The sequence below is a fragment of the Eschscholzia californica genome, unplaced genomic scaffold (assembly GCF_041429995.1).
Source record: "Eschscholzia californica isolate CP2 unplaced genomic scaffold, dmEscCali1.0.p SCAF_3, whole genome shotgun sequence".
In the NCBI taxonomy this organism is placed as follows: Eukaryota; Viridiplantae; Streptophyta; class Magnoliopsida; order Ranunculales; family Papaveraceae; genus Eschscholzia; species Eschscholzia californica.
The window spans coordinates 61638315-61656127 of record NW_028238420.1 but is presented as its reverse complement, the minus strand read 5'-3'; the positions used below and the strand labels follow the sequence as shown (position 1 = coordinate 61656127).

The following is a 17813-nucleotide window of genomic DNA, read 5'->3' as shown; positions in this document are numbered from 1 at the left end:
AATTTTGGAATCAATTTCCAATTTTGGCTTCAATTGGTTTGAGTCGGTTAAGCCTCCCTACTTCCTATTATGAGTCGGTGGCTATATTATTATAAATAGGGGTTGAGTTCCACCACTAAAGACACCAACACAAGCAACAACAACTCTTCTTTAGAGAGCTAGAGAGAGAGCAAGAGTGAGAGAAATTTTTCATAGTTTTTTTAGCGGTGTTAAATTTCTCGGTCGTCGAAGATTTAGTATAGAAGGTTATTACTATACGGTACCATCTTGGGACGAACTTGCGGGTTGTGTGAGTGGTCTTCATCTATCCTTCAATAAAGATTTCTTTTTCGCCCGAGGACGTAGGTTTTAAAGCCGAACCTCGTTAATTCTGTTCGCATATTTGATTTTGACTTAGCTTTTCGATTAATCTTCATAACCGGATCAATTTCTAGGATAGGTTCGATAGCTTCCGCGACTTTTAGTTCTAACAACTAATTATCTGAAACCGTTTGATTTCTAGTCTAATTTCTCTCTACCATTTTCAATTGTCATAATCTCTTCTCGATCTTTCTCTCTCTAGATTCCAGCCATCCAGCAAAAAAGGGGAACAAGGAACAACCTTTGAGAGGCAGTTGTGTTCATCTTCTTCTTACGAGAGCTAGACTAATCAAATTGAGATCAATTTTAACTTTTCTTTCTTCTCTGTGTTTCTTTTTCTCATGAATTTCGTAAAGAAACCCTAATAGAAAAGGAAGATCCTATTCTCTCTTGTTGTGTAAAATGGATTTGGATAGCATTGAATCTGTTTCATCCTCGGATGGATGTCGATGAGGAGGAGATCCATCACCACCAGCATCGTCGTCATCATCAATTTTCATCTTCGAAGCCGAAATTTAATATTATAAACTCATCAGCCGAAAATTCAATTAATGGGCTAAGGTGGCCGGCTATACCATCATGGAAAACTCTAATGGGAATCCTTCCCTTTGGTATTTCCAGTCAGAAAGGTTTTTGACAAGTTTATCTTTTCTGGGACTCTTAATGAAACCTAATTTGAGTGATACTCCTACTAGGGTTTCTCTATATAAGGGTCATTAGAGAACAGAAAAGGCGTGAATTTTTGCCAAGTAAAAACTGCATCTCTCTCACAATATACAGCTAAGTGGAGAGATAGGGTTTTAGAGAAAAAAACTCTCAATTTGTCTAATTAGTAAAAGAATAATGGTTATTCTTCTCAACCTTCAATGGAGTCCTAACTGACATCAAAGAAGGGATATCTAGTCACTTACTCGGGTGTCTCAATTAGTACAATACATTGGATACCTAGTTATGTGCTTACACACAGAAGAAACAATAAGACCACAGCCAGTAAAAAAGACCAATGTTGTTTATTTGAGCTAGCTAGGGGTACATAGTTTGTATGTTAGCCAAAGTTGTAAATTTTTTGTTTTTCTGACTCGTAAACAAGCATTGAGGCGAAATTTTAAACCAACCTTGGGAAAGATATATAATATAATTACTAACAATAAGTATTTCATTCTCGATTAAGAGACAACAAAAGATTAATATTATTGAATAAAATATTTGACGGGCTCACAATTAGCCTTTGAAAAAATAGAGAAAAATGTATGCCACATTGTACTAGATTTGAAGGAAACATGAAAATTCCTACGCAAATATCATATATCTGCTAGTAAGAAACCAAGACTCTTATTCACCTTCTCGTTTGCTAAATATTGTGTTCATTAAGTCGAGGAAGAATTTGCAATATCACTTAAATTTGGAATAGGCAAAAGACTTTCACCAAATGTCGTAAATAACGGTATCTTGAAAATTTGTTTTGGGATTCCTTTGATTTCTAACTTTTTGAAAATATTCTTCTTCCAATTGTAAGAATGAAAAGAAAAAGACCTCTTCTCTTTTAGTTCAAACTCATTCAAAAGACTTCCTTCTTCATCTTCCCGTTCAACAAAATTAGTTATTAAGATTATCTGATCAAGTATTGAATGAAGACGGACGAACGTACCTCTGGTCCAACAGAAAGGTAAGTTGATAGTCATTTCTGTCCAATTTTGGTGATTAGATGTTGTCATATTCTCCTTCTTTTCGTCATCGAGTATAAATAACTTTATGACATACTTACTCATTTTAATTTGAAGAGCTACATGTCCGTCCACTTCTAATAAATCAACTTTTGCATTTCTCTTATATTTCCTAGGTTGATCAAGTATGAAATCAGGAATTTCAATAGTTCTAAACTTCTCGCTTCCAACATCAAATGCAACTATAAGTATAGGACGATATTTCTTGTTCCAAAATTCCCCACCCTTTTTAAGTAAATAAGTGCTCCAATATATAGAACCATTCACATAAACTGAAGGATTTTCCACTGGACGTGGTGGAACTTCATTGATCCTTCTCCATTGATTAAGCTCATTACTATTGTCTTCTCCTACTCGGTTGGCTACAATGGTCAAGACCTCACAAACATCATAAATAATCTTACCGCCTTCAATTAACGTTCTCATAGAAACTAATTTGTGTTCATTAGTAGCAGGATCAAATCCAAACTGATATATTGAATCACCGTAAGGGCGCTGTGTTCCCATCAAAAAATTCTTAATCCATGGTGATCGTTGTTGGGTACTGATATTATAAATTCTAGCAGCATGGCGGAATCGAGACTTAATGAAGCAAATCAAACCATTAACAGGGTTCAAAACTGTATAAAAATGGTCCTTAAACCAGTCGGTTGTAGTATTAATGGATGCTCCTCCTCTTCCTCCTTCAATAAGATCAGCTGTCATAAATGACTTCTTAGAACGAGGACCTGGATAAAATACTCCTCCCGTACTAGTTTTTGGGGTTCGTGGTGGTGTAGTCGTAGCAATGATAAAGAGACTAGGGTAACGTGATTTCGATCGATTAAGGTGTAAATCAATAAAGTTTTGATCTTTTTGGATAATAGAATTCCATAGTTTACAGACAGATTTGAAACGAAAAAGTGATTTAACTGGTAATCTAGTTAGTATCTCATGTACTACTAAATCTCCATCAATTGCAATACCAACTTTACTTTTACTATTATTATTATTATTAGTAGTAGGAGAATAAATATTACCTCCTCCTCCTCTGTTCTTCTTCTTCTTCTTCTTGAATTTGTTTTTGTTGATATTGACAGTACTGTTCAGACCAAATTTAACAGGAAACCCAAAATCTTTCTTCACCTTCATGTTGAGAGGACAAGCGAAATAATTAAATAAAGATGAAGAAGAAGATTAATAGTAGGAAAGAAGGAAGCTAGGGTTTGGTTGAGAAAGAAACTAAAATTACAGAGTTACTATTCCCCTCTGGTTTCCCACCTTATTAGGAAAGGGAAATATCTTTCTTATATAGTAGTGTCTGTGTGTTTGGAGACGGATTTAAACCACCAAAAGTAGATTTTGATTGGATTATGTGGTCGGTCGGTTGGCCAATTAAAATCCAAAAAGGAAACCGACAGAGTCATGAATATGTAACTTACCAAAAATAAGATGGGGCTTTCTATTTCTCCACCCAAAATCTATTTCATGTATTTTGGAATATCTATAAGTATCTCGGATTCTATTTTATTGTGGAATTTCAAAATCCCAATTATCATACAAGGGTCTCGACCAATTGTCTATTTCGTTGAACAGATCTAGGTCTGTTCGTTGAACAGACCTAGCTCCGACGAAGGGAAACCCCTTCGTCGGAGTAAGAGAGAGAGAGGGTGAGGAAAAAAAAAATTCTAGAGAGAGAGGGGAGAATTTCAACAACAAAAAAAGAGAGAGAGGAGAGAGAAAATTAAAAAAAAAAACTTTTTTTTTTTTAATATTTGAAGGTCGCCGGCCGGAAATTTAGCCGGCCGGCGACCAATGTTGGAGAAGATGATGATGTGGCCGGATAGGTGACTTGGGAGAGAGAGAAAATGAGATGGAGGATAGAGAGTAACGGACAGTTAAAGATAACGGAAAAAGGGACCATATGGGTATTTTTGCTAATTTAGGGGGCTAGGCGTGAAGCTGGTCACAAAGTTGGGGGCCATTAGGGAAATAACCCTATATTGGGTTATAAAAGAAAATATGCATAAATTATTAAGATATACGTACTAATGATTGTGTTTCGTAACAAATCTTACCTTCATTGAATCTTAACCGGCCATTTCAAAGGGTAATTCAGTCTAGTTATATAAGAGTCATCGTTCATTTAATACATTGAATTGATACATCTCAAGGTATATATGGTAGTATATTTGATATAAGAAAACACTACGACTATCATCAATAATTATATCTTGGGTAATAGATGGTGGACTAACTATTACCTACTACTTAGTCACATTATTGGATATCTCTCAACCAATATGATCAATTAGGGTTTTTGAACTTAACTATTAAGAACCATATTGAAGAATAGTTCTTCTTGGCAGTCGCTATTATTTCACGTACTTCAAACATAGTTTTTGTGTTTTTGTCACTAATAGTAAGTCTAAGGAGTAAACTCAATTACCCATTACTGAAGGAGTAAGCTCAATTACAAATTAATTTTGAGGGGGTAAATTCAAAAAACCCCATCAATTATTATCATTGGGTAAAAAGCACTAATTATCTGAAACCCTTTGATTTCTAATCTAACTTCTCTCTACCATTTTCAACGGTCATAATCTCTTCTCTCTCTAGATTCCAGCAAAAAAGGGGGAGCAAGGAACCACCTTTGAGAGGCAGTTCTGTTCGTCTTCTTCTGACGAGCGACACCAATCAAATTGATCAATTTTAAGTTTTCTTTAAGAAACCCTAAAAAAGGAAGACCCTTTTCTCTCTTGTTGTGTAAAATGGAGTTGGATAGCATTGAATCTGTTTCATCCTCAGATGGAAATGGAATCGATGAGGAGGAGATCCACCACCACCACCATCGTCGTCATCATCATCAATTTTCTTCTTCGAAGCCGAAATTTAATATTATAAACTCAACCGTGATTTCTCCGGCAACCAGCGTCCATGAATTGCTTGAATGTCCCGTTTGTACAAATTCCATGTATCCACCAATTCATCAGGTACTATTCTTCTCTAATCTCTATTAGTATCATTAATGTGTTAGCCTTGTATTTGATGCAATTAGGAAAAATTTGTTTAATTTCCGCAATTAAGGTAGATTCTAACTTTATTGTGATTTTTTTTTCTTTTTGAGATCGAACTCCAAGAGTCATTACATTTCAATGACATCCACACATCATGAATATATAATATACAATTAATAGATCATGATGGCAAACTGATTCCGACGAGACATCTTGGTCGGCCATATAAAGATTGTAGGGCCATCACAGGGGCCAGAAAGCCCGTCTACTTCTACCTTCATTTTATTTATTGCCTAATTTACATGAGATAAATCTTGATGGCAAACTGATTCCGAGACTCGATCTGGCGACCTCATGGTCTTAAGAGGGAGTGTCCAACCACTGCACCAGAGTTAATCATACTAGTGGATGAGTGGACAAGCAAGGGTTTCAGTACATACTGAGAGTTAAGGTCGATTCTAGTCGATTTTGATCCTGAAAGTCAATATATCAACAGAAAGGCTGCCGGCCTGAATTGGTTATTATTGTAAATACTAGTTAGTTTGCATTTGAATTGTAGGGGCTGTTAATCCATTTTTTCATGATTCGGGCAGAATCAAGCAAGACCTATAGGTTCAGCATTAGTGGAACTTTGTGGCTTGGGTAATGATAGATTATTGAGCGTACGTTATAATTTTTTTACCAATTGTATTTTGGCAGTGCCATAACGGACACACTCTTTGTTCGACTTGTAAAACAAGGGTCCAAAATCGGTGTCCAACGTGTAGACAGGAGCTTGGAGATATCAGGTGTTTAGCATTAGAGAAGGTAGCTGAGTCTCTCGAACTTCCCTGCAAATACTGCTCCTTTGGTTGCCCGGATATCTCTCCATATTATAGTAAGCGCAAGCATGAAGCTCAGTGTAACTTCAGACCATACAACTGTCCCTATGCCGGATCTGAGTGTGCTGTTGTTGGAGATATCCCGTTTTTGGTAACCCATCTCAGGAATGATCATAAGGTAGACATGCACACTGGATGTACATTCAACCATCGATATGTAAAGTGTAATCCACGTGAAGTTGAAAATGCCACATGGATGTTAACCGTAAGTTCATCTACCAAAGAATCACATTTTTTTCTTATGATTTGAAATGATCTTAATGAACTCTGTCATTAATCTGTAGATCAAAGGTTTACGTCCTTAATATTATACGCCAATTATCAATCAGTTTTCAAAAGATAAATCATAATCATTGTAGTTAGTACATATTATGTCTCTTTGGATATTATGAAACATCAATTATTTTGGTTTCCACTCTTCGGTATAAGTCTGTGATCAGTATCCTTTATTTTGGACACACGCCTCAGGGTTGTTTGAATGGCGTTGGTCTGTTTCTATTTTCTTCAGGTCTTCAACTGCTTTGGCCAGTACTTCTGTCTTCACTTTGAAGCCTTTCAGCTAGGAGTAGCCCCAGTTTACATGGCATTCCTTCGATTCATGGGGGATGAAACAGATGCTAGGAAATTCAGCTACAGTTTGGAAGTGGGGGCAAATGGACGGAAACTCATCTGGGAAGGAACCCCTCGGAGCGTCCGCGATAGTCACCGGAAAGTCAGGGATAGCCATGACGGACTCATTATCCAGCGCAACATGGCACTTTTCTTCTCGGGCGGGGACAGGAAAGAGCTGAAGCTGCGGGTTACGGGGCGGGTATGGAAGGAATAGTTATACCAAGAACCAGGAGTGTGCATACCAAAACTTTGTACCCGATGAGTGCATGAATATGCTCTCTCCCCCCCTCTCTCTCAGTTGGTTCTGTGATCCTATTGCTGATAATGTAGTGGCGGGAATTGATAAATCATTAAGATATAGATAAATTTGTATAGTATAGCGTATAGTATAACACCGGTTGGGAGGTTAAGTTTCTTAATTATGGCTTTCTTCTAGTCAGTTTTCCCACTACATACAACCTATCCACAACCAAGGAGGGATCAGTGTTTGATTTTTTCGACTCCTCCTCAGCCTCTTGGAATTTGGAATTGAGAAACAACCTGAATGATTGGGAGATCGGCGAGGTCAGTGCTCTTCTGGATTCCTTAAACCAGGTTACTCTTTCTGACCAGGATGGTACTGGGCCAAGACTATCTCTTTCTTTAGTTTGGTTGAATCTTGGGAGGCTTTTATTTCTCTTTTGTGATCTTTTAATGTTTCTTCCTTAGCCTTCATGGCTGTGTACATTCTCTTCTATCCCTTCAATTAAATCAAATTATTCAAAAAAAAAAAAAATGTATGGCTTTCTTCTCATCTTCTGTGTTCTGTTCCCATATCATTCTTGTTGAGATTATTATAGGTCGATCTTGTGGAACTGTAATTCTTTTATGTAATAACATGTACTATGTATACGCACTGCACATTTAATCAATCGAGCACTTTCTTTTAGACTTCACATCTCTCTATAAAATGTGTTATGAATGGTGTATTTGGGCAAACTTGCAGAGGTAAATTGATACTTCAAGAACGTTATGGAGACAGTGGAGTTGTAGACATCATTTCATGGACATGGGTATCGAAAGTATATAATAACTCTTTTACAGTCTTTGAAGAACTAATCTGAATCTGATGATATTTGACTTTGGTTTGATCCAGGAACTTCAGTTATCAGTGTTATTACTCCATCCAAGTTATCTGGCGAGTATTCTGATGTCTCGGCACTTTGAAACGATTCAAGGGTCATTTTCTGCATCTCCACTTCCAGGCGCTTTCTATTTGCAGATTGGAGGCCTGATTTCCTCCTCCTTTTTGTACCCTGGTGCCAAAGGTTTATAGACTCGTGCACTTCATCGTCAAATATACCTTGTTTAAACATATCACCCATCTGCACTCAACAAGATAAAGAAATGAGCATCTCAATCTTAGAACCTGATGAGGTAGACGTATAAAGTACACAAATATTGTTGTTTACTGACCTGGGTTACTATTGCATACAACGGTAGAGTGCTGTAACTACATAAAACTTGAACAATCCCACTGCACAGATAGCAAGAACTCAGGGAGATGATATATATATATATATATATATATATATATATATATGTATGTATGTATGTATGTGTATGTATGTGTATGTATAGTTAGTTAGAAATACATACCCAACGATAAGTCGGGGGATGATATAGCCCAGTTTCTCCAGAATGCAGGAATGGAATCCGTAGGTGCTCTGAAAATATGCAAGGTAAGTCATTTGAGTCGCTTTAAATGAATGAATTGCGAACTTGAAATTTTATAGTTCCCTCTCTTTACTAACCCAGATCCAGAAAAAGAATGCAATCTCAAATGCATTCTGAAACAATATGAAGTGAATCAAGTAAAGAACAAGGCGTGGCCGGCCAAACCAGAAGTGTTTGTCTGATGGCTTTACTGTAACTACGGCTGCCGCTTGGTCAGTTGATGTGGTCACTGAAAGTTCTTCAGCCAATTGAGTGATGATAAGCTCTAGCTTTGTCCCCACAACAAGCAGAAGCTGCAAAACCATTCCATTGCACCAGTAAGTTCTTTACTGACTTGTATATATTGACTATCGACTATCGAGAGAGAGAGAGCACGATGATCCGTTCATCATGGACTCTGGTACACTTACTATCAACGGTAAGAATGAGAGCCAAAAATATGTGTGCCATCCTGCAGTGAATCCATATTTTATTTTTAGATATTTCTAGTTTTAGTGTATAATGCAGAGCCACTCGAACAAGAAATGAATACCTTCCACATTCAGGAGCAGGAATATCACAACGAAGAGCCACAGGTACGAACTGCAGATGAGAAGTCGATAACAAGGTGAGAAAATTGGTCTAGTTGTTAAACTTACAGGTTTGTAGTACCAGAAATCTATCTGAAAGGATTACCTTATAGAAACAATTTTTCTGAAATCAACTTCAAGAGTTCGTATCATGTAACGATGAAAATTATAGTTAGGATTCGTAGGACAATGGGTCTGCATAGGCAAACATGGGAAACTTTACATTGGCGTAAACATGAAAAATGGAAGGATTCTTGTGAATCAATTCCAAAATTTCAAAGTAAACGTTATGAGAAAAAAGTATTTTAATAATAAGATCTTTGTTCAAACTCTTACCATGATAAATCCTGACCTCATTGCAATATAATCCGACTTCGTTACAGAGCCAAAGAACTGCTTGAAGAATGAGAACTACAGCAAAACATAACTTAGAAAATGTATCTATTTCGAATATCGATTCATTAGTACGAAAAGTGATATTTATCATAAGAATAATAACTTACGATCCATCTGAGGATTATTGATTTGTTCCAAATTCCTGCCCGATTCTTGAAATACTCCATATGACGATGAATATGTTCTCTGTTTACTTTTCCAGCATCTGACAGATTGATTCATTTAATATATTAAGTTCAAATGAATATTGAACAATCTGCCTTGTTTATTAAGATTAAGAATCAATCGAGATAGAGTGGAAGGTGCATTTTAATTTCTATAACCTTTTCCATTTGTTTCAGGTGGGTGCCTAATTGAATCTTCCCACGGTTTCCACTGCTGAATCTGCACAAGAGAAAGTCTTGCTTCTAACTTATCCATCTGAGAGTAAAAATTAGATGCTAAAGCTACGAAATATCAGTCGGTAAACTTACTCTCAACCCTCCTAGAAACATAGTAGTTAAACAAAAGAATACATGAACGAGTGCCAAAACGAATATGAAAATGTGCAGTTGATGTAATGCTTCAAGAGATAACAATGGCGCTTGCCCCTGCAACATGAATTAAAACATCCAATCGTATATTAGTATCTAGTATTCGTAACTGTATAATATATGAATGAACTCAGTGTATGGGGGCAGAACCAGAAATTTATAAGTAGTGGTTTGGGTTGTTAGTGTAGCCATGAAAGAAAATAAAGTTAGGCGTTGTTTGTTTTTATGTTGTCTGAATCTAACTCGATGGAGTTTGACTTGTTTTGGCCAGGGACACAGTAGACATTTTAGGTTATTCTAGACAATGGCCTCTTAGTTTGACTTATTTTTTGCCTGTCTCAAATGGACACATGATCAGCCCGAGTCAGCCATTCACACGAGTCATGTAAAAAAATTCTAAAATCTGACTCAAGTCACATTTCAAATTTTGAGTTCTAAATTAGGAAATAAAACGAACACTACTGCAAAGTTTCCCTAAACTAATTGGTTAATAATCTTTAAGTTCAAGCGTTGCTTACATGCTTTGCACAATGGTCTGAACCGCCACCGGTGGCCAACAACCGCCGTCCATTTGTGGTGGCTGCAGAATAAAAGGCTTCCGTATTGTGGAAGACATTATGTTCTACAGGAGAGGGTTCCTTCTTGCATGGAAGCATATGTTGCGTAAAGCTTTTTGGGATGCATACTTTGCTTATCAGACCTTGAAAGACGGTTAATAAAAGTGAAATAAATCCGAGAAGCATCAACTCTGCAAAAGAAGTAAATCGAATACATAATTATACAAGAATCCATGACATTCATGAAGAAAAACAGAGAAATTAGAGATGACCCAAGTCAGTTTACTCGCCTTCTTTTAACTTTTCTAGTGCTTCATATAATGCATCTTGATCTTTACTCTTCAAGAACTGAAAAATGAAGCCGAAACGTGACTAATAAGATTATAGTAATGTTTTGAAGTATTGCGCAGGTTTTGAAGATAGAGATACCTTTCCGAGATGGTGCAGGAGACGCTCAACAAAGAGAGAGATGAAGACGATGATTAAGCAAACAAGGGCGACTACCCAACTTGGTGTGAACTCTAGAGACTGTGAATCCGCCATTGTCTATCTGCTTTTCCGGGTTTAAGATGGGACTGAGACAATGCAGATGTCGCTGTTGTCGTGGCATATGAGGAGGAGGAAGAAGGAGAATACTAAGATGATAGGTGGTCATGGGTTATGTTTTGAATTCAAGAAGTAAAGAAAAGATGCCAAGAAAGAAAAGAATGAAGTGTATGTATTGCCAAAGAAAAACCAAGTCACCAAGAAAAGAACACTTTTTGGCTTTCCTTTTTTTTTTTGGTTCAGACCTGTTAGTACTTTTAAACCAGTAAGCTGAATTGGACATAGGAAGTTCCAAGTTTACCAATTTACTAAATTAATCATAGTTGTAAAACGGTTACGTAGAAAATGATTAGATTTCTCATACGACAGAAAACAATAGTGTAACGTAAAAACTAAGGGTGAACATCTACATGTCATTGATTATTTTCTTACTCAGCGAAAGCTAAACCCATCGGTGGCTCGATCAGACTAGTTCTGTTTCGCCCAATTAGATTCACTTGGTTGATCTAACCGATTTAAAAATATAACCTCTTAAAACATTTTGGTTGAATGAATATTATTAATTTGAATTTTCAATCATATATCAATCACATAAATAGAATCTATGAAGAAAAAGTCGGGATTAATCCCCGAGTACACCCCGACTACTCCTCAGTCCCCATCTTGCCGACTCGACTAGGAGCCAAAACCCTAGTCCCGTGGAATTCCGAGTAAATCCCCGACTTGGTCCGACTAGGACCGAGACGACTAGTCGGGATTATTTAGCTGAGCCTTTTTTTCTTTTGCTCAAATCGACAAAGGTGGTTTAGGATTTGCTCATTCGGCTTTTCACCCTTACTCTCCCCTCCAAATATCATTATAACCAGATTGAAGTAATTTTGAAGTTTTCTTGCTCTCCAAACAAGATTCCAAGTTTCTCTATCTTCTCAATCTTTTTTTACTACTTTTTAGAACCCATATTGTACTCTTTTTCTCTATAAACTCAAATAAATGTTAGTTGTTAGTGTTTTATACTTCATTAATGTTGTAGAACTTGTTGATAAGTATATGTGTGCTTCTTAGGGATGAATTTTTAGTGTTTATACTTCACTAAGACCAAATACTTATATTTATATTTTATACCTATATATAATTATATATTTATATTCTACGACTAGTCCCGTGTAAATACGACTAGTAGCGACTATGCCTAGTCCCAAGTCCGCCGACTAGTCCCCCTTGCCGACTTTTCCAACATAGAATAGAATGAAGAAAAAAATATATTGCATTTGCAACCATGGTGCTTATGTGATACTGAGGATTGATCTAAAGGTTGTTACATACAACTATCACATCTAGGTGTCCGCAAACAAATAAAACTATTTTAAAACAACAATGTTCTCTTGGAAGCATATCTTGATCGAATTCTAGTCTGAATATGTGAACAGTTAGAATTTAAACAACGACAATAAGTGGCTCTATCTCTCCTCCTAATCTTGACGGAACACATACTATCTAAAGGGGGACATGGGTACGCAATAGAAAGGTTAACATTTTCCATCTGAGAGAGTATTTCCTAACCACATTGTGTTCTAAAACCTAAATCAAACATGAGAATTGAGACAGATGGTTGTATATGACAATATATATTTATTTATGAGCTAGCAAAAATTCGTTTTTTCTTTTACCAGTTGTCATTCATTGAGATCCCCAAAATGAGAAATAGATAATTGTAAATTATATTATTTAGTTTTTGTTTTTATTTAAATTAGTTTTCCAATTTCTTCTTGTAGTGTTCTTTCTCTCTCTAAAATCTCCAGCTACAACCACATCCGATCATTCGGTGAAACCCATTTTCGATCATCTCCAAGAAATTCAACACAGAAACGACTCTTATTATCTCACTTCAATAGGTATGATTTCTATATGAATCTTTTGCTTTTTATACTTCTTCTTGATTTCTTTCTGGTATCAAGAAATGTTTTCTAGGGTTTTTAATGCAATCAGTTATACCTAATTAGCTTTCTTCTTTTAGCATGTAACAGTTTTAAATTTAATCTGATTACCCTTTTCTCAATTCCTCATTTAACCCTTTTTATTTTATCTGATTAAGCAATTTTGTTTCTGGCAATCCTAGGTATTCTTGAGATGCCAGTGAAAAGCTTTTATTTTGGATAAAAGGGTTGAAAGTGTGCATCTTTAATTTTCTCTTGGTAATGCAAGCTAGTGAAAAACACAAGAATTTGAAAAGAGTAAGATCACCCCTATCAAATATGCCTGCAACTGAAGACGATAAGTTCGATTTCCCCGTCGAAGAAATTGTTCAGAATCCATTACCTGGTTATGTAGCTCCTTCATCAATTTGTTTTAGTCCAGATGATAGTCTGATTACATACTTGTTTAGTCCTGATAACACTTTGAATAGGAAAGTTTATGCTTTTAATCTTGAGACATGTGAACAAGAACTTGTTTTTAGTCCTCCTGATGGAGGAGTTGATGAGAGTAATATATCTCCTGAAGAGAAGTTGAGAAGGGAGAGGTTAAGGGAGCGTGGGTTGGGAGTTACTCGATACGAATGGATGAAATCGGGCTCCAAGACTAAGACGATCATGGTGCCTTTGCCTGCTGGGGTTAGTTCATCTCTCAACTTATTAGTTATTTCTATCTTAATTGGTATCATTTTCGTGTTCATTTGAATTTTTGTATTGGAACTACACCATTTTTTCAAGCCAAATGGCTTCGCTATAACTCAAAACCTTGCTACTTTGGGGAGACTTGAATGCGTAGCTCAATGGGATGTTTTAGAAGTTGATACAAATACATTGTAGATATTTTGTATAGATAGTAGATCATGTATGTAATCGTTGTCATCTTAAAAGTTGATTATCCTGTTGGAGCTAAAGAATTTGATTTTTTTTTTTCAATTTTCGGGTAAATGTATTTTTTCGAGTGATAGGTTGAAGAGATAATCTTGAACTTATGTTCGATGCTCTCTTAATTTACAAGGTTTTGTAGGTTTTAATTCAATTTCAGATAGTGATTAACACTTCCGGTAGATGCTTTTGAAATGAGAAATAGTTGTTCCTCGTCCTTTTGATGTCATATAGTAGTACATTTATGGGTGTTTGTCTAAAAGACTAGCTCAAGGTTCGTCCACTGATTATTGTTTTATAATGCTTCTTAACTTTTTGATTTTCTCTGTAGATTTATTTCCAAGGTCTTTCTTCTTCGAATCCAGATCTTAAGTTGCCAAGCACACCTAGCTCGCCAATCATCGATCCTCATCTTTCTCCAGATGGAACTACGCTTGCTTATGTAATGGATTACGAGTTACATGTCATGAATTTGTCAAATGGTGAAGTGAATCAATTAACTTCTGGTGCCAGCGAGAATTCTACGGTAAGCTTTACTTTTGAAGAACTTGATCTCCCCTAGTCCCCTGCCCTATTCTCCTACTGAGTTTCTATTTTCCTTTAGGGATCTTTAGTTTGACAAATGAAATGATCTGATGTCTTAATTAATGAAAAGAACTGATAGAAATTCTTAAGATTGCTGCTTGTTATGATCGAAAGAAAATGTACTTTTGTTTTGTCCTAAATCCAATAACAATTATTGGTTAGTAGTTGATGACCCACTTGATACTCTTTCTACTTTCTTGTTCCGTGGTAGTTTTGACCTATCAAAATTATGGAACCTACCAAGTATTTGTTATTATTGGATCTCATGGTTGTTTTTCTCTCTATTTCAGACACATGGTCTTGCTGAATATATTGCCCAGGTGAACTATTTATGATCTCATCACATAATTGTTTTTTTAAATGAGATAATCTATATGTTAACCCCCTGTATAATTTATCAATATTTGCTGACATTAGGAAGAAATGGATCGAAAGAATGGATATTGGTGGTCTCCTGACAGCAAATACATTGCATTTACCGAAGTGGATTCGTCTCATATACCTCTATTTAGAATCATGCATCAAGGCAAAAGCTCTATTGGTTCAGATGCACAGGAAGACCATGCTTATCCATTTGCAGGAACGGAAAATGTCAAGGTCCGGCTTGGAGTTGTTTCTTCTTCTGGTGGACCAGTTACATGGATGGATCTTCTATGCGGCGAAGAATGTGGGGATTACGATGATGAAGAATATCTAGCCAGAGTTAATTGGATGCCTGGGAATGTCCTTGCAGTTCAGGTTTTGAATAGGTCTCAGACCATGTTAAAGATGCTCAAATTCGACATTGTGACGGGTAAAAGGGAGGTCCTATTTGTCGAAGAACACGACAAATGGATTAATCTGCATGACGGCTTTACACCTTTGGACAAGGGAGTAAACAGATTTTCAGGCGGATTTATCTGGCTTAGTGAGAGAACAGGGTTTAGACATCTTTATCTGCATGATGAGAGTGGTGTTTGCATGGGCCCATTAACCGAAGGAGACTGGATGGTTGAGCAAATATCTGGGGTGAACGAGATTGCTGGGCTTGTTTATTTCACTGGAACTCTTGATGGACCGACTGGTTCCAACTTATATTGTACAAGTTTGTTCCCCGATTGGACCCACCCACTGGAGCTTCCTAGGAGATTGACTCATGGCAATGGAAAACATACTGTGGTACTCGATCATCAGATGCAAAGATTTGTCGATGTTCATGATTCTTTGAATACTCCACCTAGGGTATTGATTTGTTCGATACATGATGGGAGCTTAATAGTGCCTCTATACGATCAGCCATCTACCGTTTTACAATTTAAAAAACTTCAACTTTTGCCGCCGGAGATTGTCCTGATATCAGCAAACGATGGAACTACCTTATATGGAGCCATTTACAAACCTGATTCACAAAGATTTGGACCCCCACCATATAAAACATGTATCAGTGTCTATGGTGGTCCTGGTGTTCAGCTAGTCTCTGACTCGTGGATAGGTACAGTTGACATGAGAGCTCAGTATCTCCGGAGTAAGGGCATCCTAGTATGGAAGGTTAGTTTCTTGAAATTATTACTCTCTGTAACTGTGGTGATTGATCTTTTATCAATTTGTTTGTGAAAGTCTTGGGTCAAACTATGCCCCTTTCAGGAAGATCTATGTTAAATTAGCGAACATTTGTCCCAATAGTTCTGTTTTGTAAGTAGCTGACTCCCACCTAGCATTGGTTCGCTTCCAACTTACCCACTTCTTCGGTCTCGGACTCAGGCTCGGGCTCGGAGTTCTATGATATCTCGAAGGACTCTGTAGGATATCCCTCTACTAAACCAATAATTTGTACATTGTGGGGCTATTATTTGGTCCAGAGTTCTTGCTACAAATTGGTTGCTTCCTTCGAATATTACCTTTTAACCTACGCCTTTACTTTTCTAATTTATGCAGCTAGATAACAGAGGAACATCTCGACGTGGGATGAAGTTCGAAGGCTCTCTAAAGCACAACATGGGCCAGATAGATGCCGAGGATCAGCTCACCGGAGCAGAATGGCTCATAAAACAAGGTTATTCAAAACCAGGCCAGATTGGGTTGTATGGATGGAGCTATGGCGGGTATCTGTCAGCCATGAGTTTAGCAAGATACCCCGAAACTTATTCATTTGCAGTTTCCGGTGCACCTGTTACAGCCTGGGATGGATATGACACATTTTACACAGAGAAATACATGGGCATACCTTCTAAGAATCCTGAAATCTACGAACATAGTAAGGTTATGCACTATGTGCATAATATCAAAGGAAGACTATTACTTGTTCATGGAATGATTGACGAGAACGTCCATTTTAGACACACTGCTAGGCTTGTGAACGCATTTGTAGCAGCGGGTAAATCATACGAACTTCTAATGTTCCCGGACGAACGTCATATGCCTCGTGGATTAAGAGACCGAGTTTACATGGAAGAGAGGATTTGGGAGTTCATAGAGAGGAATTTTCGAGAGAAACTTATTGAGTAATGGGGGTGTCGTTTTGTTTCTTACTCTCTTCATGGTCTCCATTAACACATCTCTGCTATTGCAGCTGTGGTAAATTTTACAGGTGAAAAGTTGGAAGAAGAGGAAAGATGGAGAAGGAAGTTGGTTGGGTGTTGTCTGGTGAGAAAAGCTGTAGTGTTTCTTTGTGTTAGTTTCTGTGAGTTGTATCTATTTTGGATTTGAAATGTTACAGGAAAATGAATGAATCTCTTGGAAGCTTTTTTTTTTTTCATTCGAGTTTTATACTCACTCCTAAATCTCTTCACTATAGAAGTCACATGTTCTATTCTTATCCTTGGACGATTTAGGGTTTTTTCAAGATATGTATCAAATAACTAAGAAGAAGGATCAAAACCATTAGCGAGCTAGTGTGTTCGAGTCTGAACTTAGGCTACTTCTAATTACTCTTGCTAGTTTATGTTTTTATTTTGTCGAATGATGATGTATCAATATCATAGGATATAATAGAAATAAAAGAATGAGTAACGGGCATGTTTGTGAAGCTTAGGTGGTGGGGGCATTCATTAAAGTGGAAAAGAGAGCTGCAGGAACTCTACAAGTGGGACCAAAATCTTGTACTAGGCGCCCCCCATACATACATACATACATACCCGTTAAGTGAGAGAGAGAGAGAGACGTGAGCTCCACTTCAAATTTTTAAATAATACTGTAGTATATCTTCCCCAACGTTACCTGACCGACCAAAATCTAACTTTTTCTTTTTAAACCTGATTAATATGTTGGCTCCCTAAGATATTGAATATATTCTCAAATGGCCCCCAATACCCGTCCAGTGCTCTCAGTTGGTCCCTAAGAATGTAATTTTGATAGTCAAAAGTCAAAACTCATTTTATTTGTTCTTCACTTCAAAATGTGTTTCCTCTCTCTTATTTGTAATTTATTTCGTTCGAAAATGTTGTTGATAAACGTCTTGTTTGCAGGTGACTTTCAACTTAAAATAATATAACATCAGATAAAGATTCA

At 36.9% G+C, this 17813-nt stretch overlaps 4 protein-coding genes across 7 annotated transcripts; 2 read left to right on the top strand and 2 right to left on the bottom strand.

The window, feature by feature from the left end:
• Nucleotides 1–483: 483 nt before the first annotated feature.
• Nucleotides 484–7791, top strand: LOC147552879 (E3 ubiquitin-protein ligase SINAT5-like). Of its 3 annotated transcripts, XR_015237217.1 has the most exons (5): nt 4617–5056; nt 5780–6166; nt 6470–7137; nt 7559–7625; nt 7709–7791. XR_015237217.1 is itself a non-coding variant. In XM_086667362.1 (4 exons), the coding sequence occupies exons 2-4, from the start codon at nt 4835–4837 to the stop codon at nt 6785–6787; spliced, it is 927 nt and encodes a 308-aa protein (XP_086523488.1). In that variant the 5' UTR covers nt 484–616; nt 4728–4834; the 3' UTR covers nt 6788–7348. The 3 variants fall into 3 exon arrangements, 2 of the variants coding, with proteins under 2 accessions (XP_086523488.1, XP_086523487.1); XM_086667362.1 differs by lacking the exons at nt 7559–7625; nt 7709–7791 and adding an exon at nt 484–616 and having other exon boundaries at nt 4728–5056; nt 6470–7348; XM_086667361.1 differs by lacking the exons at nt 7559–7625; nt 7709–7791 and having other exon boundaries at nt 3594–5056; nt 6470–7348.
• Nucleotides 1515–3309, bottom strand: LOC147552880 (putative F-box protein At1g32420). Its single transcript, XM_086667360.1, has one exon. The coding sequence runs from the start codon at nt 3213–3215 to the stop codon at nt 1728–1730; it is 1488 nt and encodes a 495-aa protein (XP_086523486.1). The 5' UTR covers nt 3216–3309; the 3' UTR covers nt 1515–1727.
• On the bottom strand, nt 7542–10997 carry LOC147552878 (MLO-like protein 13). The gene is made up of 14 exons (XM_086667359.1): nt 10774–10997; nt 10635–10692; nt 10306–10535; nt 9728–9844; nt 9578–9638; nt 9362–9459; nt 9195–9269; nt 8965–9053; nt 8822–8871; nt 8700–8740; nt 8367–8582; nt 8212–8279; nt 8029–8089; nt 7542–7937 (listed from the first exon to the last, which is right to left on the bottom strand). The coding sequence occupies exons 1-14, from the start codon at nt 10885–10887 to the stop codon at nt 7668–7670; spliced, it is 1548 nt and encodes a 515-aa protein (XP_086523485.1). The 5' UTR covers nt 10888–10997; the 3' UTR covers nt 7542–7667.
• Nucleotides 10998–12177: 1180 nt separating this feature from the next.
• Nucleotides 12178–17056, top strand: LOC147552877 (prolyl oligopeptidase family protein). 2 transcript variants are annotated; one of them, XM_086667357.1, is made up of 7 exons: nt 12178–12415; nt 12663–12782; nt 13007–13499; nt 14074–14268; nt 14618–14647; nt 14745–15854; nt 16242–17056. In XM_086667357.1, exons 3-7 carry the CDS (start codon nt 13086–13088, stop codon nt 16809–16811), a joined length of 2319 nt encoding a protein of 772 aa, XP_086523483.1. In that variant the 5' UTR covers nt 12178–12415; nt 12663–12782; nt 13007–13085; the 3' UTR covers nt 16812–17056. The 2 variants fall into 2 exon arrangements, with proteins under 2 accessions (XP_086523483.1, XP_086523482.1); XM_086667356.1 differs by lacking the exon at nt 12178–12415 and having other exon boundaries at nt 12419–12782.
• The last annotated feature ends 757 nt before the right edge of the window (nt 17057–17813 follow it).